This window comes from Phodopus roborovskii, unplaced genomic scaffold (genome assembly GCF_943737965.1).
Source record: "Phodopus roborovskii unplaced genomic scaffold, PHOROB, whole genome shotgun sequence".
Taxonomy (NCBI): Eukaryota; Metazoa; Chordata; class Mammalia; order Rodentia; family Cricetidae; genus Phodopus; species Phodopus roborovskii.
This window is the reverse complement of record NW_026126578.1, coordinates 8,261,631-8,288,020: the sequence shown is the minus strand read 5'-3', so window position 1 is coordinate 8,288,020 and position 26,390 is coordinate 8,261,631. Positions and strand designations below refer to the sequence as shown.

General features: G+C 47.6%; 1 protein-coding gene across 4 annotated transcripts in view; it reads right to left on the bottom strand.

Moving 5' to 3' along the window:
• The window catches only part of Ift122 (intraflagellar transport 122), a 68,669-nt gene that overhangs the window by 31,850 nt on the left and 10,429 nt on the right, over positions 1-26,390 (bottom strand). For 2 of the 4 annotated variants that reach the window (XM_051203869.1, XM_051203870.1), the window contains exons 3-14: positions 25,244-25,328; positions 18,968-19,046; positions 16,832-16,908; positions 13,453-13,519; positions 12,650-12,796; positions 11,429-11,605; positions 9,494-9,569; positions 6,366-6,557; positions 6,079-6,217; positions 4,084-4,286; positions 2,867-3,004; positions 1,371-1,535 (exon numbers count right to left, since the gene is read on the bottom strand). In XM_051203869.1, the coding sequence (XP_051059826.1) occupies positions 1,371-1,535; positions 2,867-3,004; positions 4,084-4,286; positions 6,079-6,217; positions 6,366-6,557; positions 9,494-9,569; positions 11,429-11,605; positions 12,650-12,796; positions 13,453-13,519; positions 16,832-16,908; positions 18,968-19,046; positions 25,244-25,328 (1,545 nt within the window). The remainder of the gene's footprint in view (positions 1-1,370; positions 1,536-2,866; positions 3,005-4,083; positions 4,287-6,078; positions 6,218-6,365; positions 6,558-9,493; positions 9,570-11,428; positions 11,606-12,649; positions 12,797-13,452; positions 13,520-16,831; positions 16,909-18,967; positions 19,047-25,243; positions 25,329-26,390) is intronic. The other 2 variants (XM_051203871.1, XM_051203872.1) reach the window with 1 other exon arrangement.

The following is a 26,390-nucleotide window of genomic DNA, read 5'->3' as shown; positions in this document are numbered from 1 at the left end:
CAAGATCTGAGAGCCACCTTCCCTAGGCCCCCGGAAAGCCACAGCAAGGGCGAAGAGCCACACACCTCTCCACACAGTCTCCACAGGACACACTGAAAGGCCTGCTAACCACCTCCAGCCCCAGAGAGAAGAAGTAGTACTGAGTTTGGGGAGAAGGGCAACATGTAGGGCAAGTTATGCCCTGCACTGAGCACACAGTAGCATCTTGTTTGCTTCTGTGTTGCTTCTGCAGTAATTCTATGAGAAGGTAACTCCTAGCTTCATGTTAGCATGAGCAGGAAATGTGGCTTAATTAGCACACAAGAGGCCCTGGGTCTGATCTCACTACAGAATAAATCAGGTGTGGTGGTGCACATCTCTAGCCCTAGTACTTAAGAAGTGGAGGTAGAGCATCTCCCTCAAGTTTATCTTCAGCTATATAGAGAGCTGAAGGGCAGCCTTGAGAGACACTGTCTTTAAAAAAAAGTAAGTTTCTTGTTAGCCATAGGTAAAATTGAGACTCAAAGAGGTCCATGAACCCAGCTCAGCCCAAAGACAATGGGTATATATTCCTTCCCCTGAACCCTCTGCTTCCTCTGTGACATGAAGTGCTAATAACTAAAGTCATTTGGGGACTACTGGCAGCCAAGTATCCCTGTCCAACTGATCAAGGAAAGCCACACAATTCTACCCTGCTGGCTCTGTTGCCAAGGATAAGGATGGTCATGGAAGACCATCCATGTCTACCCATGACATCGGGAAACCCTGCAAGGAGAAACCAGAGAGTAGAGGTTCAAGCCTCAGGGGGTCCTCACTTCACATAAATTAGCTCTGGCCACTTATAAGGCCCCAAAGATGCCCAAGAACAGCCCTAGCCTGGCAGAAAGCCTGCTAGGTACTGGACACAGTCTTTGGACTACCCATCGACATGCTTCTTCTAACCACAGGACCAAAGGGTGTGGAAACAATGCCCATCCCCAATGATCCATGCAGCCACTGTGCTACAGCACCCTGTGGAGTAAGCTGAGGGTGAACCTCCACCTGCCCTTCCTGTGTGTGTGTGCACTAGGCACTGGTAGGAACTGGCAGTCCTAAGTATGGGAGTCACAGACTTCATCAAAAGAATCCCCATCACTCATTAACCTGGCCACCAGACTCATCACCATCACCTCAAGACTACTGTTTGCTGCTATGTGAACAATGTGTTACTGGCAAGGGAAGCAGTGTTCAAGAGGCTGGCCTGGCCACCTGCTCCCTGGAGCTTTTCAGAATCTACACCTGTGCTGGGTTCCAGCCCCTTGCTGTTCCTCCCTGACAGGGCTGGGTACCTTCTTGCACAACTGGGAAGCTCAGTCCTATTCCAAAGACTGTGTCTCCATCCAGGACTTCACCTGAAAAAGCAGCTCCTTCGTGTGGATGTCATACACCAAGCATGTGTCATTTTCATCCACCACCGCCAGCTTATTCCGGGAGGCACTCATATCCAAGCAGCGCACGGCTGTGGCCTGCTTCAGCAGGACAATGGCAAAGAGATTGTCCACAAAGATCTTCAGGATCTGGCGAAATTTCAGAGAAATAAGTGTGAGTCACCATGGCAACCAGACCCTGGACCACTGCCAGGCTGTTGGCGTCCCATGTGTTCTACAAGAACAACACCCACTAACTCCTCCAGAAGCTGTGTGCAGAGAAAAGACTCATTAAATAAAGCAGGGTGTGGGGGAGGGGGAGACCATCCTTAAGAGATCAGGAGAACAGTTCATCGGAGGTCACTGAAGCAACAACAGGCCTGAGACATGCCAAACTCACTCTAATGTCTGTGTGGACTGAGGACATTTTTAATGACACTGCTCAAACTGCAGGGTAGGGAATCATACACAAACACAGGAAGGGCTACTGTAAACACAGGCGAGACATCTGGTGTAAAGTAATAATGATGCTTGCTGATGGTGACAGCTGCCATTCACTGACATCCCTGGTTTTGACAGCCCTGTGAAGAATCATAGTATTGTCCTTATTTGGAAAACTTGATCCTGAGAGAGCTAACTGATCTGTCCAGGGCAATACAGCCAGAGAGAAGCTAAGAAAGAATGTGGTCCCAGGTTAACCTGACCCCAAAGATATGCTCAGTCTCACATGAGACCTGACAGCTGACTTGGGGGCAGGGGGCAGATTCTCCTCCACTTGGGTGCTCCTGCTTGACAGTTCCCACTGATCTCATGCTCTGCAACTTCCGTCCCCAGCAAAGACCTGACAAGCCTCAGCCACAAGCCATCTGCTACACAGCTTGGCTCTCAGGCTAATGCAGTTATATTTTCACTTTCAAATTTCTATGTAGCCCACATAGAACTTTTCTTATTTTGAGCAAAGAATGCAGATGAACACCACACATACACACTTATACACATACTCACACACACACACACAAATCTGTTTAACTTTCACATAGCCTAGATTTCCTAATCCACTTGTCCAAACAGCCCATTTTTCTTTTAGCTTCTAAGTAACAGCCTAAGGACCAGCACTATCTAGGGCCCAGACAGGGGTGCCAGTTAATCCAGGCACTGCCTAATAGGGCTCTGACCTCATGAACAATCTCTGTCTGTCTCTCTGGCAATCCACTAAAGCTGTGGCTCCAACAAATCCTACCTTTGGGGTGACCTCAAACCCTCTAATCCCTGCTACGTGCAGCCTGGGAGCCATGGCACCAACTGCCAGGTGTGAGCATTCTGGGAGTCTGAGGGCCACAGCCTGAAGCTATCTTTATGAAAGCAAGGTACAGGCTGTCCACAGTCCATCTCAGATCATCCTAGACAGGAAGCCTGTGCCTGCCTGCCTGCCTGCCTGCCTGCCTGGGTAACAAGCCCAGTGGTCACAGGGGAAGACTCACCTGGCCGTTTTTCAGGCCCACCAACAGACCTTCCCTTCCAGCGGGGCCACCGATCACCTTGATGTACCGGATGAGGGACTCCATCTGCCACTCCCTTTCCTTCACTCCGCTGAAGGACAGGCACTGCAGCCGCTTCTCCTAGGAAGCAACCCAGGCTCAGCATGGAGGTTCAGAGAACGGGTCCTCCAGCTCCCAGGACGGAGAAAGCACCCTACACCATCAGCAGCCATCTAGCCTTCACTCTTCCCCCATGTTCCAACTGCTAATCCACCACAGGCTGGGAGCCATCTTCAGCTCGAACCTCCAGAGTCAGAGGTAGCAGAACAGCGATGCCACAACTATTTTCTACAGGAGGCAGGAGGCACGAGACTCTCACACAGGTTTTGATACTAGTTTTACAATAACTCCTAAAGGATTTCTTTCTTTTTACAGTTCCCAACAGGCCTGGGCAAGATTAGTTCAACCCACAGTAGGCTTTTTCTTGACATAAGTGCCAAAACTCCTCTTGGCACTGACCTAGAGACTTTTAGAAATCTATGCTAAGAAAAAAAAAAAAAAATTTCTTTGAAAAAAAAAACAAAAAAACTCTTAGAGACTTTGGTGGGGAGCATGACACAAATCTGTAATTCCAAGTACTCCTGAGGCTGGGAAGGAACACTACAAGTTCAAGGCCAGCATGGTAGACTTAGCAAAACCCAGTCTCAAAATTAAAAGTAAAAAGAGGTGGGGGGGCGGTAGTGGCACACACCTTTGATCCCAGCACTCGGGAGGCAGAGACAGGTGGATCTCTGTGAACTGGAGGCCAGCCTGGTCTACAGAGTAAGTTCCAGGAAAGGCTCCAAAGCTACACAGAGAAACACTGTCTAAAAAAAAAAAAAAAAACCCAGACAGGTATGACACATTTTCAACTCAGCACTCGGAAGGTGGACATGGAGATCATGAATTTGAGATCAGCTGGAGCAACTTAGTAAAACACAATCTCAAAAACAAACAAACAAACCAACCAACCTTCATTGTGTAGAACACCTTACAATACATCTAATCCCACAGTATTCCACAGTACAATTCCACAGTACAAAATCATTGTGACTCTGGCCCTCAACTCTCTAAAAACTGATTCGTCTAGATGCCAACAGAGTAGAAGCCAATGGCCAGCCATCAGCTTTAAAACTCTGAGGTGGACACCTGCCCTGAGGGAGGAGGGACCAGCTGCCCACCTGACACAGGATGATGTGGTCGGCACACACCACCAGCAGGTTGCACTCGAACTTCTTGACAATTTTCTCCTTCACCCGGTAATGCATGTCTGCTGAGTCGTCTGAGTACAGCTCATAGATGAGGATCTTCTCCGGCAGTTGAATAGCTAATCGATTTTTGTAGATGGCAATTTTCTTGACAAGCTCTCTGCATTTAATCCGAACTGTCAAAGGGGGATGGGGGAGGAAAAGCTCTAGCAAAAGGTTGTTAAGTAAGGTGAAAGGCAGAGAAATTAAAAGCCAGCATTTATTTATTTAACGTTCCTGACAATTAAAGTGAGACAAAAAGTCCTTCCCAGGGCTGGAGCACTGCTGCTCTCCCAGAAGACTAGGGTTTGGTTCCCAGTTCCACATAGAGGCTCACAACCACCTGTAACTCCAGTTCCTGGGGATCTGGTGTCCTCTTCTGGCCTCCTCTGGCACTGCACAGACATATGCAGGCACTCCGACACACACATAAAGTCAAAGTAAATAAATCTTAAAAATTCTTCCCAGAGAGCCTGCCATGTGCAGGGAGCTGTGCTAGGTGGGGTCCAGAGCTGCATGTGCTACAACTGTGCAGCCTGAAGCCACACTGAGGGACGTCAAGCAGTCCATGCCGCCACCACTTGTCCTCTCTTTCTGAGCTCCTTCCTCTGCACAGCAAAGAAGACCCCAGTGATCCCGAGCCCAGCATAAAGACAAAGTCACAGCTGGCTACAGGGACATCTATGAGGTAGGCTCTGCCTCTACAGACCAAGTGGGGTAAACAACCCAAGGAGGACACTGCTGAGCTGTCCCAGTGGCTACCTTCCTAGATAGGATTTTCAGAACACAGATCTACCCAAGCAAGGACAAAAGAAGTCAGGCTGAATCTGCAAGATAGTCTCCTCAGTGGGACCTCTACACAAAGACATCTGGCCATCTCTAGTTAGCCATATCCAGATGGCATATGTGGTCAGCACATCTGGATATGAACACAGCTAAGTGGAAATATTAACCAGCAGAGCAGAGCTACTTAGATGAACACAAGGGGAACTGTCAGAGTTTAGACTATGTGAGGCTGGAACCCTGTGGTGCTCTGAATGAAAGTGGCCCCCAGAGACTCATGGGGCATGGCATTATTGGATGTGTAGCCTTGTTGGAGTAGATGTGGCCTTGTTGGAGGAAGTATAGAACAGCTCCTTCTCCAGCACCATGCCTGCTTACACACCACCATGCTTCCCACCATGATGACAATGAACTAATCCTCTGAACCTGTAAGCTAGCCCCTTCTTTATAAGACTTGTTGTGGTCATGGTAGGTATCTCTTCACAGCAACAGAAACCCTGACTAAGACAATCCCTGATCCTCTGTCCTGCTTGTCTAGTAGAAGGACCTACCAAGAGACCAACAGAAACCGAGGGAAAAGCATGCAGAAGTGGCTCTGACCAGAAAGGGTAAAGGCTCACAAAAGCCCATGCAGGTCAGTCATCACAGAACTGACTTGTCAGCCTCTGTGTGTCAAGGAGTCCGTTTGTCCATTAACACCTTGGAATTATTTGTAAAATGTAGTGAGTTGGTGCTTTTTTTTGTTTGTTTGTTTGTTTTGTTTTGTTTTGACAGGTTTTATTGCTTTTGCTAGATTATCAAAAAGATTTGCATCCTCCTTCTGCTGTCAAAAAGTTAAAGCAAGACCAGCGGAGATGCTGGGTGGTGATGGTGCATGTATTTAATCTCAACACTTAGGAGGCAAAGGCAGGCAGATCTCTGTGAGTTCAAGGCCAGCCTTGTCTGCAGAGTTGAGCTCCAGGACAGCCAGAACTGTTACACAGAGAAACTCTGTCTCAAAAACCAAAAAAAAAATAAAAAATAAAAAAATAAAACAAACAAACAAACAAAAGGACCAGAGGAGACATAGACATTTCCTATTATTTTGTGTGTCCTGTCACCAGCCCCATGCTAGTGTCCATAAGCAAAGGCAAGCCTGCCTCTTACCTTTCTGCTCTGTGATCAGGTGTTGTACAATGACATCTGTCATGCTATCCCTGTAGGCATACCGATCCTTATAGAGTCCGTGGACTGTGCTAAAGATAAGCTGGTAGAAGGAAATAGTGCCATCCTGGCAGCCTACCACCTGTTTAGAAGACAGCTGTCAATCTCAGGCTGGAAGGACAAGTAGCCCACCCCCATTATTAAAAGCGACGGCCAAGAATCTGCCTGGCTGACCTGATGCTCAGGGACTCCACTAGCAAGGCTCTGCAGGATGAACTTCCTCTACTCACCACATAATTAGAGTCAGGTTTCACTCTACAGGTCCACACCCAGGAGTTCTGCTCCCCAACGGTTCCCAGTCGAACTCCATCCTTGGTGAAAAGAGATACCTGCTTGTCTGAACCCCCCACCAAAATGTACTCTCCTTTGGTGAAGTAGCTGATGCAGCAGGGGTCAAAGTTCAGTGGCCGATCCTTTCCAATCTGAGGAAAGAGACCATACACCAAGTGAAAGACATTCCTGAACCCCAGTAAGGGCTACCCCACCAACATCAGTGGGGTAGGGGGAGTGCTGGGAAGGCAGGGGCTGCCTAGCCTCCCCTCCTACACTATCCCATTACCTACACAAGCCTCTCCACCTCTGGAACACCCACATCTCCCTCCTCAACCCATGCAAATCCTTGGCGCCTAAAATCACCAATGCCTGACCTAACTGTTGCAGACTGGACCCAACCTCCTCAGCCAACCTGGAGGCCACGGAATCTTTCCCTCCCTCGTTCACCCACCTCACACAAGGCCAGCAGCTCACCCCAACTTCTTTTCTGTTTTTTTTTTTTTTCCACTTGAAAAGACTGCCCTTTATTCTTTATTCAATTTAAGGAAAACAACTCTAAAAACCTGGATCTTGCTTTAAGGTTTAGGGTCAATTTACAAATGTTTTCCTATTTATAAATCTAGTAAAAGTGAACAATCAATTGATGCTGACAGTTTAATGAATGCAATTTTGAACATATAAAACCACTGAAATAGTCAGCTCCAATTTCAACTTAGTTAATTCCCTTCAACTAATTTAAACTACAATTATAAATTTAGTATGCTCACTTTTTCTTTCCTTTTTAGGAAATCCAAATGCCTAACAACTGAAAGCTTCCCTCCTACCTCCCAATGCTACAAAGTCTAACAAGAAAACTTCGGCACCTGTCATGACACTGAGGGCTGACAGCTGCGGGCTGGGGCTTAGGACTTCCTTTTGAAAACAATAACCATCAGCTCGGGACTAACTACAAGGACCAACTAAAGCAGGGGTGGGTGGCCAAAGCAGGCAGAAACTGGACAAGAGAGACAGCCTCAGGCAAGCTTCTCCAAACACTGCCCTGTAAGCTCCCGTCTGGGTGGGCACAGCATCAGAGCTGGACATTGAGGTGGGATGCTGCAGAAAGGAAGGTCAGAAGGGAGCCCCTTCTGCACACAAGCTCTGCTCACTCTCTGGAACCCTTCAGCTACCCACACACATGACTCGCAGGTGAAGCCAAAGAACTGTAGTGAGATCTCAGCTGCTGCCCACTGAAAATACAGAACAGAGCACAGCAAGGCCAGCAATCCCCCCCACCCCCACCCCTCACACATGCACACACTTGCAGAGGAACAGGAGAGAAATGAGTTTCTATGATTTACAATGCCCAGAATATAATTCAAATGTTCAAAAAGTAGTTAACAGTGGGGCTAGAAGGATGGCTCAGAGGTTAAGAGCACTGGCTGCTCTTGCAGAGGACCTGGATTTGGTTCCCAGCACCCATACAGTGGCTCACTGGAATCTGTTAACTCCTGTTCCAGGTGTCTGATGCCCTCTGCTGGTCGTTGTGGGCACTGCACACATGTGGTACACATACAAGAAGGCAAAACATAAAAATAAAAAAATGTTTAAAGTAGAAAAATGTGAATCATACTTGAGAAAAGACAATCAACAAAGCCAAACCCGGGATGACCCAGACATTATAATGGGTAGATGAAAATTTTAAAACACCTGTGGTAGCATGGTTCAAAATACCAAGGAAGGGGCTGGAGAGATGATGGCTCAGTGGTTGAGAGAATGTACTGCTCTTGCAGAGGGCTTGAACTGGGTCCCCAGAACTATGTGGAATTGAAGAATATAGTGACTAAAACAACTCACTGGACAAGCTTAACAGACATGGAAAAATTATGGAGACTCAAGAAGTGACTGGAATCTGAAGGAATAGAAAGAATGAAGAAAAAGTATGAAGAGAGACGATGGCCAGAGCATTATTGTCTTTTAATTTCTTTACCCTCCCTTCATCATGTTTTTTAAAAGAATACATACATACATACTGTTTGTTTGTTTGTTTTAGTTTGGTTTGGTTTTTAAGCAAAATACAATGAGTCTCTTTTAAGTCTAATATTGCTTAGGCACTTAACAAAAAAAATTATTGTCTTTCCATTGAAAAACAGTTGTATGAAAATCAGTTTTTAATTCAATTATACTTTTAAAATAGTCATCACTAGACTAATCTGGCAGATAAACAAACACAGATTTCTAGCATCCAGCCAGCCAGGTCCCAAACTGGGTGTGGTCACAGACTAAACTATGCTCTTGAGGCCAGCAGAAGCTCAAGGCTTCAATTTTCTTACATGTAGAATAATGATGGTAGCAGTTCCTCCAGAAGAGTGTGAGGACTCAAAGAGCTAGTCCTATAAACGCATAACAATGTCTGGACCAGGGAATACCAGCTGTGGCTACTAAGCCAGGGCCTCATCAAGCACTACAGATGCCTAAAAGACCAAAATTACAAAACGGTTACCAAGCCTGACAAAAAGTTTGACTTTGCTGTATCAATCATTGTCCTATATTTAATCCCAAATCACCCCAGAGTTGAAAAGATACTACAAAACCAAGAAAGTAACTTCACTGTCCCAAACAAGTTGGCATTACCACTGTATCATGGTTTGGACCTTAAACAACTCTCAGAAACTCTGTGTCAAAGGCTTGTTCCCCAGCCAATGGCTTTCTGGAGACAGGGGTAAAGTTTAGAGGGGGCACCTAGTTGAAAAGGGGGACCTAGCTGAAGGAAACATGTCACTGGGCATATCCTCTTAAATGCATATTGGAAATCCTCAAGGAACTAGTAAATTGCTCTGATCTGGGTCTCAATCCCAGGCTCCACCATTTCCCAACTGTGTGGTATCTACTGCTCTGGTCTTGGTCTCCCGTTTCTAAAAGTATGTAGTAATTAAAGTCTCTCCTCACTGGGTTGAAGAGTTGAAGAAGAAAGGGCAAGTACTGGGCCCAGGACCTGGAGCCACAGCAAATGGTCACCATGTAGATGCTAACAATGACCAAGTATGCACACTATCAGAGTGTGCTACAGCTGACATGGGTAATGGGTTTGCATTGTGCTGCATACCTGTTTTCCACTCAGCTGGTAGAAGGAAAGTTTCTGTCCCCAGTCAGCTACAGCCAGGATGTCATTATGTTCCTCTCTAATCAACAGAAGACAAAAGAGGTTATAAGGGGGCACAGCCTGCTGATGAGTGTGGCTAGGGGATTAACAAACAACAGGAAAAAGAAAAGTCCTGGCCAGGCTGTCAGGGAGCCAAATGCTACATACACAGCCACACTGGGGCCAGTGTTACAATCAGGCCAAGCATCAATCAGTCTCAAGACTAAAGCAGAGACAGGGTTGGCCTGCCTGGGATCTGGTACTGCTCCTAGTCATGAATGGCCTGGACTAGGACATGGCTACAGCAGCTAAGGTAAACCCCTCATATCAGAGTTCCTGGGGAGCAACTTAAAGGATGAGCATGGCCGCATATCCAAGTGTACCTTCTTCTCATGTGTAAAATGTAGGGAGTAGCCAGGATATATAGCTTATAGTGAGGAGGCTACACTGTTCTAGCAGACGGGAAACTGCTCAGTCTTCTTGCAGAGGGAGGATGACATCCACACCCAAGTTCTCATGCAGTTAGGTTCTCAAAAAGGTGAAATGGTGTCTGAATGAAGATGAGCAACTCTTTGAAGACCAACAACTGGCAACGGAACAGAGGCCTGTAGATCTGTGCCTTGGGACGGGACTTCAGGACCAGAACCCAGGAGAAAGGCCTCCAAGACTCAGTCGGGAAGCCAACCACTCAGAATGTAGACAGACTGGCTTCTCAGCATCAATGATGAAACCATAAGCCTCCCCAGGTGGCTGTCTTTATTAACCCCAGCTTCCCCAAGCCCAGGGTCTGATAGTCACCTGGCAGCACCACTAGCTATATAAACATGCGCCATAAAACCCAGCCAGGGGTAGCAGGGAGAAAAATGCCATAGACACTAATTCAGAATTTAGAAAAGGGGGGTGAAGTACAGAAGATGCTGGCAGAAGGCTTTGCAGATGAGCTGTGATGACTGATGTTGAAGTCCAAACTCTAGCTACCAGTGAAGCCCCAGGGGAGAGGGCACGTGTGGTGCTGGGTTTGGCTCAGCTGCTAGACACTAGACTAGGACTTTCCAACCCAGCCACCCACAATGAGGGCAGTGGGGCTCTACCCAAACACCCATGTTGAATAATAGAAAGGGGCTGAAAATGAGATGGGAACCTGAAAGCCACCCTTCCTACTTTCTCTGTCCCCACGTCCCACCTCACAAACCTAGATTCCTCTAATGAATCTTAGGTGTCAGGGCTGCAGTGAAGAGGGTCCCAAGCTGGGACATGATTGCCCAATCACAACATCCTGGCTGGCTCAGCTTTTCCCACTCTACCTGCAAGGATTTCCCTTACAGGCCATCTCAACTGAGAGGAGACTGCTCAGCAGCCAGGACAGCAGGTGTGGGAGGAGGTGAAAGCTAAGGGCTTGCCTCCCCTTTGCACACATCCTAGCCAATGCAAGGTTAAATAGTGTGGGAATAGGCCAAGAAAACACAGCCAGTAACAAAAAGTATCAGGTGAATGGTGGTCCCATACGGGCACTGTAAACCAGGCTTCAGACAATGTCTACTGCTGCTGCTGGAAAGGGCTCATTCGGAGCTTAAGAAGCAGGCATGGCCATGACAGTCAGTCTCACACGGAAGTCGGGGGGGGGGGGGGGGGGGACATACAGAGGTGCCGGGCGGAGCCTTTTTAGAAATGCTCTGCACGACCCCGTCTCCTCCCTGCTCAGAGGATTACACTATCTGCCACCCACACATGCTTCTCAGGGGGAGCTTCCCTTGTGAGTGTGGGGGCACACCAACAATCCCCCGGCCCCTGCTCTGCTGCCCTTGGCCAAGGAGCTTCTGGGCAGCATCTGCTTTGGCAGGTCTGTGCGGGGGCCTGGGCCCTCCCAAGGAGGGTCCTCACTCTGTGGGACACACTCACGAGTTGCCGTCCCTGGGACTGTCGTCCTCTTCCTCTTGCTCTTCCTCCTCTGCCTCACTACCCTGACTACTGTACACTGTTGACTTCAGAATGGAAGGGATTTCCTGAAAATATCTGTTGACAATGACATCCTCAGCATCCTCGTTCTCTCTGCTCATCCAGATATTCTCCCATCGGCTGTAGACAGTAAGGGGATGTTCACAATCACATTGCCTAGGACTACACTCTAGCTATAATTTCAAAGCCTGCCAAGGAGCCCCTGGACCCTGCCCGGAAGAGGACAGCCACCAGGTACACTGGGCATCCTGCTACTCATGAATTAAAAATGGTAGCCTGAAGCCACAAAGTCATCTGTGGCCACAAAATCAAACAGCAGGAACTCTGGGGTAGGCTAATGGCCTTTGAAGGCATTATATACACATGGAGGGCCTCCGCTGGACAGAACTATTCAGGAAGAATTATAATAACCTGTTGTAAGAAATGCAACGCAATTAAACAGCCTCCTAAATCAAACGGGCGCCCACCTGTAAAATAACACTGGGACAGTAAACAATTGAGTCCTTTAATTTACCCTCAGAGAACTCCGTGGGGATAGTTTAATAATATTATAGGATTACACAAAGAGACAGGAAAGCTTTTAGTCCACCCTCAAAGTCACATGGGCATGAAAGTTAAGTGTGTGTAAGGTTTGGGCAGGTAAATGCCAACTGTCTGCAGATCTTTAGGGGTATTTTTAGGCTTAATTTTAACTTTTTTGACAAGAAAAATTAAAAAAAAAAAAAAAGCACTCCAGAGAGCGCTGTTCTGTTAATAGTGTAACAGGTGGGTGGGCGCATATTCTGGGACATGGAGGAAGAGCGATGAAGCCAGAAAAGAAGCACGGGGAGATCACAACTATTAGTTGGTGAAGAAGCCTCTCCTGCCCTCTCTCTCTCTCTCTCTCTCTCTCGGTCTCTCTCTCACTCTCTCTCTCTCTCTCTCTCTCTCTCTCTGCTGGCCTAGATAGTTCATCTGCTTAGCTAAATCTCTGGGATTCATTCCAAAACTCAATATAGGCGCTTTTAAAACTTCATTTATAAAGAACAGGTTCCAAAAGACCAGGCATGTGGGGAGAGAGGACTTTAAAAACCACAAAGATGTCAAGAAGAGAAAGAGAGCTCAGAGGGCTGAGAAAGCCCTTCTTCTAACAGTGCCAGCCAGGAGAAAGACAGCGGTGGGTACCTTGAAGGATTCCAGCAGATGGACCATATTGGGGACAGGGAACCCCCTGGCCGCTCAATCTTCACTTTCTCTTCGCCATTTTTGTTCCGTATGCTGATGACCCCATTGGACATCCCCAGAGCCAGGTACTGACCATCGTTTGTCCAGCTGCACACACAATCAGTGAAGAGCATGGGACATGGAAAAGACAGAGACAGTAAAGCAGGAAAGCTCAGTGGAAGGTGGCGGTGGCAGCCAGGCTACGGTCTCATCACCCCTGCTCACTCCTGACATAGAATTAGACACCCACTTTGGACTGCCACTCACATCTGGACTCAGTGACACCTTAAGGCAGTGGTGCCTATTTCAGAAGGTATCTATCCCCTGGCTCTCTGCACACATCTCCATGACAGCCTGCCTCTGCAATCCAGACCAGCCCCCACCTTCTGCTTGACAGTCCCCCCAGAAGCTGCTCAGTTTTAGAGTGTCTAGTCCTGGTGTGCTGCTGTGGTACTTATGTGCATTCCCAGCAATGGTGGTGTTATCACCGTTGGCCCAAGGGCTCCAGCTCAGGTCTGTCAGTCACGAGGCCCAGATTCTGGTCTGGGTCTAGCACCAAAGTCAGAGGTTCCTGCCTGACTTCACTGGTGAAGAAGCCCATGCCAGCTCACCAAGTGAAGGTGACCAAAGGCACAAGTCATTCCCATCAAGGAGACAAGAGGAGAAAAGGGAAACACAGAAGCCTATACTAACTCAGTATGAAATCAGTGGCTGATTGGGGAGAGAAAGGACCACAGCCTGTCATCAGAGTACCCCTAGCTTACCTGCAGCAGGTGATTTTGCTGCTGGATTTGTGCTTGGAGACAGACTTCTGCTCAGGAGACCATAGCCCTTCAGAATCCGGCAAAAGAAAAGACAGCAAGACTATTCAGCAATAGAGATGAATCAACTATTCATGCATACAATCCTCGAATCTCTGGAGTCTTATGCTGAGTTAAGGGGGAAAAGCCAACTTCCAGAAGTTCAGGACAATCTCAGTCCATGTATACAACATGCTAAATGTCAATCACACAACTGGAGAACAGATGTACAGCTGCTGGGATTTCAGATTCCAGGCAGCAGGGGATGGGGGTGGCAGGTACCGGTGTGGGAATGGGCATCCTGTATGGCAGTGGCAGTACACTGCCACACATATGATGAAATGACAGAACCACACACACACTGTGACCTCCTTCCCTGGCTCCTGCACTGCCCAACAGCTACCCAAGGTGCATCTACTAGGAAACTGGGTGAAGGATGCATGAGGTTGCTCTGTGCTGTCTTTGCAATGTACTGGGAATTACTTTTTTTTTTTTTTTAAAGGTAGATGATGAAGTTCTAGCCAACTTCTCTAGGATTTAAATTTCAAAGAAAAGGACAGTTTGGCTGCTCAGAGCTAGGGCATGACAATCAGAGAACAATTCAGCATTAAAATAATGAGTTAAGCAGGGTGGTGGTGGCACACACCTTTGAGCTCAGTAAACAGGAGGCAGAGGCAAGCAGATCTCTGTGAATTCAAAGCCAGCCTGGTCCAGGACAGCCAGGGCTACACAGAGAAAGCTTGCCTCTAAAAACCAACATGTAGACAGACAGACAGACAGACAGACAGACAGACAGACAGACAGACAGACAGATGAAATAACAAGGAAATGGAATGTGCAGGAATGCAGCTGGGAAGTGTCCCATTAAGTGAGCTGACCCAGTCCTAGAAAGACAAACATCATGTGTTCTCATGCCTAACTTTTAATATTTGTAAATGGAGTGTGACAATGGGTACAGACAATGTAATTAGTGGGAAACTATGAGAGGGAACAAGAGGTTTGGGGGATGGGATGGTCATGACATGAGAGTGAAGAGAAGACTTCTGCCTCATCTATCCCCACCAGGGAGGGATTGGGAAGAACATGGGTGGGGGGGGGAGCAACAAAAGGAATTTTGTTTGAAAATGTCATGGTAAAATAAACTAAGTAATGATAAGCTTTTTGGAGAATCTGCTTTTTGGCCTCTGGCACCACACATGACTGTCTGAGCTGTGCACGGTGCATGCACACTGGCCAGTTTAGGCTTGTTCCCCCCAATCCCCAGACAACAGACAACAGAGGCAAACTCTCCTCTGACTGAGCGGTGAAGTATGGCCACATGAAACATGGTGCTGTGGAAACATAGGTTTCCACAGACAGGTGCAAGTGTATCGAGCAGAGGAAGTTCTGTGAGCCAAGTCCTGAGTAAATGTGTGCCGCTGACATAGGCACAGCCACGCCAAGGACTCTATAGCCTCAGACTCAGAGGAATGGCAAAGCCTTCTCTTCCTGGTCCACGTGTAGATGTTGACAATATATTTTAAAAAGGTTCAACATAGCTTTCTCCCAAGATACCTTTGGTCTGAAGACTGCTCCCTACAAAAACTTCTCTGACTGAGATGAGCTAAACCTGTCTCCTTGATCCAGCTGTATATAACCCTGCCTCCGTATTTATCTGCGATAACCCTGCCTCCTTGACTCAGATGCAAGCAATAACCCTGCCTCTCTGTTCAACTCTGTAAACCCACTGGGCCTCCAGGACGCTGTGGTCCACCTGAGCCCAGTTTTATATCTGTGTCTTGTCTTGCCTTCATTCCCTGCTGCCAGAGTCCCTAGAGTCCTTGGAGCAGAGCAAGGTTTTGGGAATGCATGTCAGATGACTGAATCTTCCCATCCCTTCTTTCATGTTCATGTTATCTGTGCTTAAATGCACAAAGTCTTCAGCTGCAGAAACTCCTCTTTTCTAGCCTCCCTCAAGCCCTGCACATAGTTGCCCAGCCTGGCCTCAACCCTACTCCTCCAGTGTTAGCTAAGTGACTGCCAGCAACCCCCTGTGTTCTCTCCTTCAGCAGGAGAGTGGGAATAAGTGAAACAATTGACCTCAGAGGTTGGCACAGAACGCAGAACGTTTTTTAAATGGCTCTCAAACCATAGGAATTCTCTTTCTAAAGAATTCATTGTAAACCATCAGCACAGAGGCCCCCCCCCACATACACACACACACACACACACACTAAACATTCTGTGGGTACTGCTGCATGTATATGTGTAGTGATGTTTGTGTACAGGGATGCTTGTCCTGGGAAGCAGAAGCTGACCTTGAGATGTCTTCCTCTATCACTTTCTGTTCAGACAAGGTCCCTCACTCAACCTCTAGTGCTCTCCATTTCGGCTAGACTGTCTGTCCAGCAAGGCCCTGGATCTGGCTGCCTTGCCCCCAGCACTGGGATACAGACAGAAGCCACCACAGCTGGCTTGTACATGGGTACCTGGGATCTGAACGCTGGTCCTCATGCTGAAAGCACCGAGCCATCTCCCCGGCCCAACTATTTTTACTAAGACATTTTTACAAATCTTGTCTTCCTTGTACCACAAGCTTGAGAGCAAGGATATTTTAACTCCCCCCCAAAACAAGCAGAGATCAGTGGCCCACAAGAAGATAAGCTAAATGTTTTTAAGCAAATGGTGGTGCTTCCACTAGTGATAAACAGTTGCTCTAAATTCTCTTTGAAAGCTAGAGCTGTATGAGTGGGCCAGACAAGGCAGCGAACATAGTTTTGGATAAGGACATTGAGGTACTGAGAAGGCTTAGGTCTCCCGATTCCTAACCCTGTGGCTGTCCTGTGGGTCCCCTGGCATCAATATGTCATGATCCAGAAGCCTGACACATCACTGCCACCTTCTGTCCCAGCACATGCCAGCCCTGTATGGCACCTGAGGGGGGGACAAAGGACAAAGGTCTGCTGTCCTCAGGAAGCAGAAACACTGCCACAGAGACAAGAATAAGGACATGCTGAGTGTCAGCAGCACAGCTGAGAGGGTCAATTCCACATATGTGGCTCTGGGTGAATACCAAGGTGGGGACAGAGACACAATCCCTGCTCAGGCAAGTCAGTGTCTTCTGTGCCCTCCTGCCCATCACCCCATTTTCTCCCTAGGTCCCTGCTGCTCATTTGTCCCAGATGTCATATCATCCTCAGGGTCATCATCTCTCAATGCCTCTCTTTCTGCAAATTTAAAGGATAACTATGAACCTCCCATCAGCGGCTGGAGATGGAGAAGAGGCCTCTCTCTCTCTCAGGACAGACCAGCAGGTTCTCTGTCTCAGCATTCTCCACTAGGGGTGCTGGGCATTGAAACTTACCAAAGTCACTGGAGGAACAGGATGCCAGCTGGTGGGTAACAGGATTGTAGGAGACACACTGTATAGAGTCATTGTGCCTGGAAGGTGAAGAACTGAAGATTATCCCATAGCAAACCACAAAGGTGTCTGTGGATACAACTGGAGACTGAAAGCAAGCTTAGAAGGGCTGGAGAGATAGCTCAGAGCACTTATTGCTCTTCCAGAGGACCAGGATTTGATTCCCAGCACCCACATGGCAGCTCACAGCTGTCTGTAACTCCATTTCCAAAGGATCTGATGCCCTCTTCTAGCCTCTGTAGGTAAAATACCCATATACATAAAATAAATTAAAAATAAATAAATTTAGCCAGGCTTTGGTGGCGAACACCTTTAATCCCAGCACTCAGGAGGCAGAGGCAGGTGGATCTCTACCAGTTCGAGACCAGCCTGGTCTATAGAGCTAGTTCCAGGACAGACTCCAAAGCTACACATAGAAACCCTGTCCTAAAAAACTAAAAACAAAAACAAACAAACAAACAAAAAACTAAATTTAAAAAGAAAAAACATAGGACTGAAGCCTCTGGTGACACATGGACAGCCCCTCTCTGAGGGACCAAAAGCCAGCTCAAGGGCTCCTTTACAGGGCTGCTCTCACCACCAGTTCATCCCACCCTGCATCCCACAACCGAAGCTCCTCCTCCTCCAGGGCTCTCCTATGCCTCCAGTGGGCAGCTGAGAAAGACACAGAGAACCAGCTTAGAGCCAGGTACAGACAACATGCTTTATTCTCGGCTCTAATTGACCGTTTCTGGTGACCCAGAAGTACAGGGTAGAGTTTGACGGAGACAGTGCAGGCCAGGTGCACCCCATGGCATCTCAGTTCCTGTTCCAGTCCTCCACTTTCTGGTGACACTGTATGCATGACCTGACTCACTGTCCAGCTAAAACACTGCCTGTTGTGTCACAGCAGCATCGTTCACAGTCGGTACCAGGTGGGAGCAACCCAAGTGTCCACCAGCTGTTGAGTTATATCCAAATGGGATATAGGCACACAATGGAGTCTTACTCAGCCTTAAAGAAGAAGGCTTGGGCCATGAGGCCACTATATGAGATAAGCCAATCACAAAACACCAATACTTCATGATCCCACTTATATGAGGCACCTAGAGGAGCTAGACTCCTAGAGTGAGCGAGGAGACAGACAGCTGCCAGGGCTGAGATGGGGCAGAGCAGAAGGTGTTAAGCACTGAGTTTAAGCTCAGCAAGATAAAGGGTTCTGAAGACTTTACTTGCCAAAGTTTGATTGCACAACAGTGTTAATGTACATAACACCTGGTAGCAATGACACAGTTTATGTTTGGGATACTTCTCTACAACTTAAAATAACAAAAGCTGTCTGACAAGTACTTATTGTGGACCAGGCTAGGTGCCAGAAATACAAGCATGCAAAAGCAGGGATAGCGTCTACCTTCCAGAGCCCACAGACCAATCAATGGGTGACATCAAACAATGATCAGAGTATGTAAGACCCCAACTGTAAGAAATGCTTAGGACAGGCCCTCCTGAGTCTGGAGAGGAAGGAGAGGGCTGGTAGCATGGATAGCTGCACCTGAGACCCCGTAGGATGTGTGTGTGTGGGGGGGGGGGGTGCTGGCTAGGAAAGGGAGAGATTTGGGCACAGCCCCTAAGCAGTAAGAAGCTTAGAGCACACTGGCTCTTCTAACTTTTGACACTGGGTAAATGCAAAGCCATTCCTGGGGGCAGAGACACTGAAGAGGACAGGCTGGGTGAGAGGGGAGTGGCAGGGATCTGTTGCTGTCCGATTAGCTGAAACACATCACATGAAACACAGCTCAGTGCTGGCTAAGCTAGTTAGTGATCATTCACTGCCCCCCCCCCCCAACCTCATGCTGAATTCAAGCTTATCTTGGGGAAGAGAGTTCTCTGTACACTGTTTCTACATGGCTGTGACCACAGTGATCAGCAGTCAGAGCAAGAGTCAGGTGTGGCTGGTGGGCACATCTGTAAATCCAGCAGCCTGAGGCTGGGGTAGGGAGGGTGTAAGGTTAAGGCTTTCCTCACAGAGGGAGATCCTGCCTCAAGCAAGCCAAGAAGTAAGGGCTAAACTGTGACAGTGTCCCCCACGGAGTCACTCACGTGTACTTCAGAATGCCTTCCAGTTTTGAGGTCCAGATAATGATGCTCTTGTCAGCAGATCCAGATGCAAAGCGCTTGCCTAAAAGGTTTTAAAAAAGAAAATCACCGCATGTATTTCAAACCAGCAATTTTCCAGACAGTATGTCCAAGGAAACTAATTCTTCAAGGCACCTAACTAGCTAGGCACATAGTTCAGTTGATAGAGTAGCTGTCTAGTATGCATGAGGTCCCAGGTTCAAATCCCCCATCACTACAGAAACTGGGAGTGGTAATTAGTGTACTGATATCACCCATCACTTGTGGGGGCAAGAAGATCAAAGCTTCAGAGTCGTCCTTGGCTACATAGTGAGTTTGAGGCCAGCCTGGACTACAAGAGACCCTACCTAAAAAATGCCTTTAAAGGGTAGTAAGTGTCCCTTTATTCTCTACTGTTTTTGGATGTGGTGTGCGGATAGGACCTAGGGCCTACACATACTGAGCATCCACCCCACAAAGAAGCTGTAACCCCAGCCCTTCTGCTGTGTCTCATCGTCCACAGAAGCAGCTGGACTTTTCCTGGCACCAGGTATACCCAGACTCACTGAGGCTCAGCTACATCTATGTACCATGTTCTGCAGTAATGGCTGGGAGTGATTTAAACATCAAAGCTTCATCCCCATGGTGTCTAGTCCAAGAAGCAGACATTAAGTTTAGCCAACACAAACACAATATGGAAGGAGAAGAGTCCTACACACAAAGAGAGTAACTGGGAAAACTAACATTAAACTTTTCCTTTTTTAAAAGATTTTACTTATTTTTATTTTATGTGTATGGGTGTTTACCTACATGTATGTCTGTGTACTGTGCACATACCAGGTGCCTGCATAAGGCAGAAGATGGCATCAGATTCCCTGAAACTGGAGTTACAGGCGGTTGGGAGCCGCTATGTGGTTGCTGGGAATTGAACCTGGGTCCTCTGGAAGAGCAGCCTGTGCTCTTGACTGCTCAGGCATCTCTCCAGCTTCCTCACTGTGGTTTTTTTTTTTTTTTTTTTTTAATTTTAGAGATTTACATGTTTATCTCTTCATGTGTTTGTGTGGTGTATGTGGGTATGTATGTGTTCACATGAGTGTGGGGTAAAAGCTATTTTTACCTCCACTTATCAGGTATCCTTCCCTATCACTCTCCACTTACCTCACTAAACTGCAGCTCACAGACTTTGCCCAACTAGCTGTTCAGTGAGCTCCTCTGTCCCCGCCTTCCCAATGCTGGGAGAGCAGGCATACAGCACTGTGCCCAAGTTTTTATGTGGCTGCTGGAGATGCAAACTCAGGTCATCATGCTTGTGCAGCAGGCACCTAACCCACTGCGCCATCCCCTCAACCCCAAAGTTGTATATATTTATGGAGTAGAGTATAGTCTTTTGATATATTTAGTCAAATAATTATATCAAGCCAATTAGCATATTTGTCACCTTAGATACTGACATTTTTAACGATGAGAACGTTGAAATGTGTTCTTTTAGCAGATTTAAAATTTACTTTATTGTTATTTATGTTTATCACACGTGCAACAGATCTCAAAAACCTACCCATCCTGCCTGACTGAAACTGTGCTCTTGGGTCAGTAGTTCCTAGAGCAGCAGTTATCAACCTGTGGGTCACAACCCCTTAGGGAGGACTGAATGTAGATGAGATCCTTCAATGGAGAGCCAAAGCAGAGCTGACCCAAGTACAAAGAAGGAGCAAGCTGAGCACATGGATAAAACATTCACAAAGGCCTTGAGGCAGCAAAAAGCTGGCATGGCTGAGAGGCCAAGAGGTACCCAGCTTAGAGCAGGAGGCAAGGAATGAAGCCAGTAACTGAGGGATCTCTAGGGCCTTCAGGGCCACAGCAGCGAGAAGCCAGGGGAAGACATGAATAGAAGAGTGACAGATGAGACCTGCATTCCCTCATTGCTTGGGCTTTAAGTAAGAACAGGCTAGAAAGCCGGGTGGTGGTGGTGCCTTTAGTCCCAGCATTCAGAAGGCAGAGGAAGGAGAACTCTGTGAGTTCGAGGCCAGCCTCGTGCACAAACAAAGCCATAGAGAAATCCTGTCTCAAAAAAAAAAAAAAGGCTAGAAAGAGGCAACATATACCAAGTAATTCCTAGTTACTCCACGGATACCAACTTACTAGCATGTGGGAGACTGGGTACCTGACAGCAAACCCCAGCAGTCTTCACTTGCTGTAGTAAAGGGATTGCAAGGCAAGCAGGGGCAGGGTTTGCACACCCACCTGCAGATTGTTATTACATTTTTATTGCTTATTTGTGTGTATGAGGGAGGTAGATAGACACCATGGTGCACACTGGGACAACTCTGTTCTCATGTGCCCCTCACTGATCAAACTCAGGCTTTCAGGCTCAGTGGCAAAGACAAGTGCCTTTACCTGCTGAGCCATCTCACCAGTCCAACCTGTTGCAGATTTTCAGACTTTAGTCTTAAGGCAAGTGGAAGGTGACCTTCAGGGGCCACTGCTCCCAGAGCCTCAGCGTCCCCATCTGAAACAGAAAGGGAGCAGAAGTCCTCCCTCAGAGGCTCTGTGTGAGTCAGTTCAGAGGCGTCTGCAAGTGCCTTCCACAGTTGCATATGGGAGACGGCAGGGGAGGCAGGAAGTGCTGATCAGAGAGATACCCTGCTATCAGGTGTTCCTTCCACCTCCCTGACCTGGTGAGCATCAGCGAATGACAAGTGTGGGCTTCGGGCCCAGAATTCTGCGTCAAGAATCCCTAGTGATGTCACCAAGCAGCTATGTGACCGGAACTAGCTACAGGATACCTCCAGGCTTTCAATTCCTCATGTGAAAACGGACAGTAATAGAATTTACCTCATAGTTGATGGGAAGAAAGGGCAAGCATGTACACACATGTGCACACACATACAGAATGTTAGGAACAGCTGGGCAGTGGTGGTGCACACTTTTAAACAACCCAACACTTGGGAGACAGAGGCAGGTGGATCTCAAGATCAGCCTGGTCTAGAGTGAGTTCCAGGACAGCCAGGGCTACACAGAGAAACACTCTCGGGGGGGGGGGGGAGTTCAGAACAATGCCCAGAATAGAACCTTTTGAGCTAAAAACATAGCCACTGTTATTCTTTCTTCACACTGATTTATTGTCTTCTTGAAAGTTCTTCTTGAAAAAGGAACTCTGTCTTACACACCTTTAATCATGGTGACTCATTAATTACTTAGGATCAGAAGGAACAAGCAGACTGAACGAGTAAAACCGTAATTTCTATGTTCCTACTTTCAAATCTAAGGGCGTAGACAAATTTGGAGGAACCAAGACTTCCTAATCATTATGTGTCACAGAAAGCATCAGACACCAGGAAAACCCAGGTACCATTGGCAGAGGACATCAGTCAGGCTCTATAACTGCTCCAGGCCTGTTTGTCCCTCTGTCAAGGGAAGTAAAAATGCCTTTGTTGCATGCTTCAGAGGGCTAAAAGAACATAGAACACATAGAACAATGTGTGACAGAGTTGTGCAGAGTGCTGACAGATAACTATTGCTCACAGAGCTACAGGCAACAGGCTGTCTCTCACACACCCAGGACACCCAGCAACCCTGAACCTTTGCTGCCTTCACTGGTCTCCTTAGAGCATCACTCTCAACTTGAACTCAGATTGCCACAGCACAGACACCTAACCACAAAGCCAGAAGTGTGTGCAGCCTCTCACTAACCTGCCCCAGGACCTAGCAAGTCAAAGTTCTCCCAAAGTGAAGCAACTAGGCGAAGGCAGGCTAGAGCTGAATACACTCATATACGTGAAGTGTGTGTGTTTACCTACAGAGCATACAGCCTGTAGCTTTCATCTAATTCTCAAAGAAGTCTGCCATCCAAAGAATTCCAAACCTGGATCTTAGGCTCATCTGAGCTCTCTAGCCTTTGATGTAGCGACTCCAACTGTGATCAGAGCATCATCTCCAGCCCTACATGTGACCCAGGGAGTGACAGAGACAATAACCAGCTCAAAGTCAGGGCTGGAGCCAGAAGTTGGCTCAGCAGATAAAGGCACTTGTTACACAAGTTTGGCAACCTGAGCGCAGTCCCCAGAACCCAAGGAGAAGTGGACGGAGAGAACAGTCTCTCTGAACTTACCCTCTGACTTCCACAAGTGTGCCATGCAAAACATGCCCACATGTGCGTACATACAATAATAAGACATAAAATTCTAATTTAGATCTATTTGCTTTCTGTGTGAGTGTGTACGTGTGTGGGCTTATTCATGCCACAGTACACATGTAGAGGTCAGAAAACAACTGCAGGAGTAGGCTCTCACCTTCCACCAAGTAGACTCCAGGGATCAAACTCAAATTGGGTTTGGTGCAAACTCCTTAATCTGTTGAGCCACCTGCTCAACAAATTAACAAATTAACAAAAGTCACATAGCTTTTGCTTGGGCTGAGGTTGGAAGTTCCATGGCACAGTACTCTACCTACCTATCTACCATCTATTTCTCTTCATTTTACTGTAATTTTTGCAGTGCTATGGAAGAAACTCAGGGTCTTGAGCTACATCCCTAGTCCACATGGATTTACTTTTAACTCACAATCTCAATTTCACACCAATTCGCTAACTACCTCCTCTCTGTCCCACCCTTCCAGGTGCCCCAGGAAAATTACCCCTCAAGCCTAGGCCTACCTCCTCCCCACTGCCCTTCTACCCTACCCCATCCCCACTCGTTTCAAGTCATTGCATGACCGTTCATCCTCTCCACTCTGTTCTCACTTCACCTTGCCTGTAACACTGCACTCCGACTAAACCACTCCTTCTCCTCCTGCTACTCTGCAGCTCAGAGTGGCTGGAGAAGGCAAACCACACCACACGAAGTGATGTCACCTGCAATTCATGACTACCAGCTTCAAGTGCATCCTTCCGGCCCCAGAGGTCTCACGCGCCTCCCAAGTCCATTCATTCTCTCACTTGCCAAAGCTGCAATTTTACTTTTTCCTTTCCCTTCAACTCTCTAACACCTCCTTCCAGTCCTCACTCTTCAGTTCCAGTGGCTTCCTGTTACACTAAAACCATGGAGGAACCAGAGAGAATGTCCCTAAGATAGCCACTATCACATCCCACGGCCACGTCTCTTTTGGAAGCCAAGTCCTGTCTGTATCCTAGGTCTCATATCCGCACCATGTGATGCTTGCATCCCAGCAACTTTCTCCCCTTTTCTCCATCAAGTACCCGCAGTACAAATGTGCACACCCGAACTCTGGATCTTCCACTGCAACTGCCCCTCGGCAGCACTCCCCAAACTGAGAGGGTAATTCCATCATTCCGTCATCATTTGGTCAAGGGCTGTGGCATTCACACTTGGACCCAACCTGACAGAAAATCCCATCTGCTCCATCCTCAAAGCTATCCAGAACCTGATCACTTCTCACCACTTCTTTGGCCCCCACCGAAGTCTGCCACTGTCACCCTGTCTTGGAAGATGCTTGTCACTCAGCTTCCTGTGCCCCCTCATCTTTGGTGAACTGTTTCTAAGGCAAATATAAACTAGAAATCAGATCAGACCCCTGCTCCACTGAGACCCCAATAATGGTGCTGCCTTCACTTCTTCAGCAAGGGCTCTGATGACATTGACACCATCCGACCACCCCACCCCACACCTGTTCTTTTCTATTCCCTCTCCATTTCTCTTCCATTCTTTCTGCCCTAGCTCCCAAGAGGGGCACTCCACCCAAGGGCTTCTGCAATGGCTCTTCCATCTTCAAGAAGCCCAAGTTCCTGAGACCAAAATCTCTCCATCTCGGGCCTGCAAGTCTTTGCTCAGCTGCCCTTTCTGAATGGGCCCTTCTCAGTCATATGGGATAATGCACCAGACCTCTGATCCACCAGCACTCCCAATCCTCATGTTCTGTCCACCTGCCAGCCTAGCACTAAGTTACCCTATTGACTATGCTCATGCTACTTGTGCCCTGACCCCTCCCCCTCCCTAGCTCCCAACAAGCCCTTCATCTCTTTTGTTCTCTGAAAGGAGCCAAGCACTTGAGACCTGACACCAGGCATGTGGATAGCTAACTAGACTAGAGTTGTATGTCAGTGGCAGAGCACTTACCTGGTGTGCACAAGGCCCTGGGTTTGGTCCTCAGCACCACAAAAGGCAAGCAAAAAAACCTGTTTCGGTGAATAGCTAAAGTCTAAGCTACTTCCTGTCCTCTGAGCATGCAGGTTGTATTTTAAAGATAATTACAGAGTCGCCAAGGAGAAAGATACGAAGCTACAAGGCCATGACAGAGGCCTCTTACCATCTTTTGCATACGCCACACAGTACACAGTATCTTTGTGTCCCTTGAGGGGCTGAAGTAAGGTGCCATCCGAGGTGTCATAAACCTGTCAAAAGGGGTAAAAATATCGATTATCTGTGTGACATCCATTATTTAAAATTCCTACAGGGTGTGACTGCTATTTTTGTTTTTATAACACAACAGTTGTTGATTTCCCAAATTAGTATCAAGTAGAGACAGCACTGCATAACAACAATGAATATGCCTTAATGCAGGGCGGGCAGGAAGTGGAGGTCCAGCTCCACGCTCTGTGTGCCAGGCACATACCATCAACGGTGGAGAAAGAGCAACAGTGATTTTCACTCCAGGGAAAGCTCTGCAAACCTCGCTCATTCCCCCCACCTGGTACTGCGGACTGAGCCTGGAGCACTACAATGCCAGACAAGCCCTCTGCCTCTGAGCCACATCCCCAGCTTCTCTTCTGGTTTTTATTTTGAAGCAGTGTTTGATTAAGTTACTCAGGCTGGCTCTGAACTTTCTCCACTGTACAGGCTGGCCTTGGAACCTTTAATCCTCCTGCCTCCACCTCTCAAGGAGCTGAGATTATAAACCTGCACAACTAGGCCTAGGTCGATTTCACTCATTCTTACGTGGGCCTGGATGAACGACCCTTGTTAACAAAGCCAGTACACGTAAAGAGCTGGTGGACAGCGTGGCTAACTGTCAGGGCCAACACCGCCACCGATGTCAGCATACACAGATGATCATACTTGCTACCACGTCTCAAAGTCACACATCTAACAAACGTGGGGTTTGCAAGTGGGAGGGAGTGTTATAAAACCCAGCTGCAATGTGCATTTAGGGTATTTTATAGTTGTGCAACATGGCTAAATATGTGGAGATGTAAAAAACAGAGCATCTGAGAAATGAGGACAGAGATCTCCCACACAGGCACACTGCAGAAGGGAGTCCATGAAGGGGAGCAAAAAGGATCTATGCTGTTTACCCTGGAAAGAAGTCTGCAGAACAACACAACAACGATTGTGAGACTACGCGGTTTGCACACTAGACACTGTCAGTCTGTGTATCGAGATACAGCACAGAGGATGGCGGCTTACAGGGAGAAGGTCTATAACAAAGGTTTTGAGTCAAACAGAAATAAGACTCT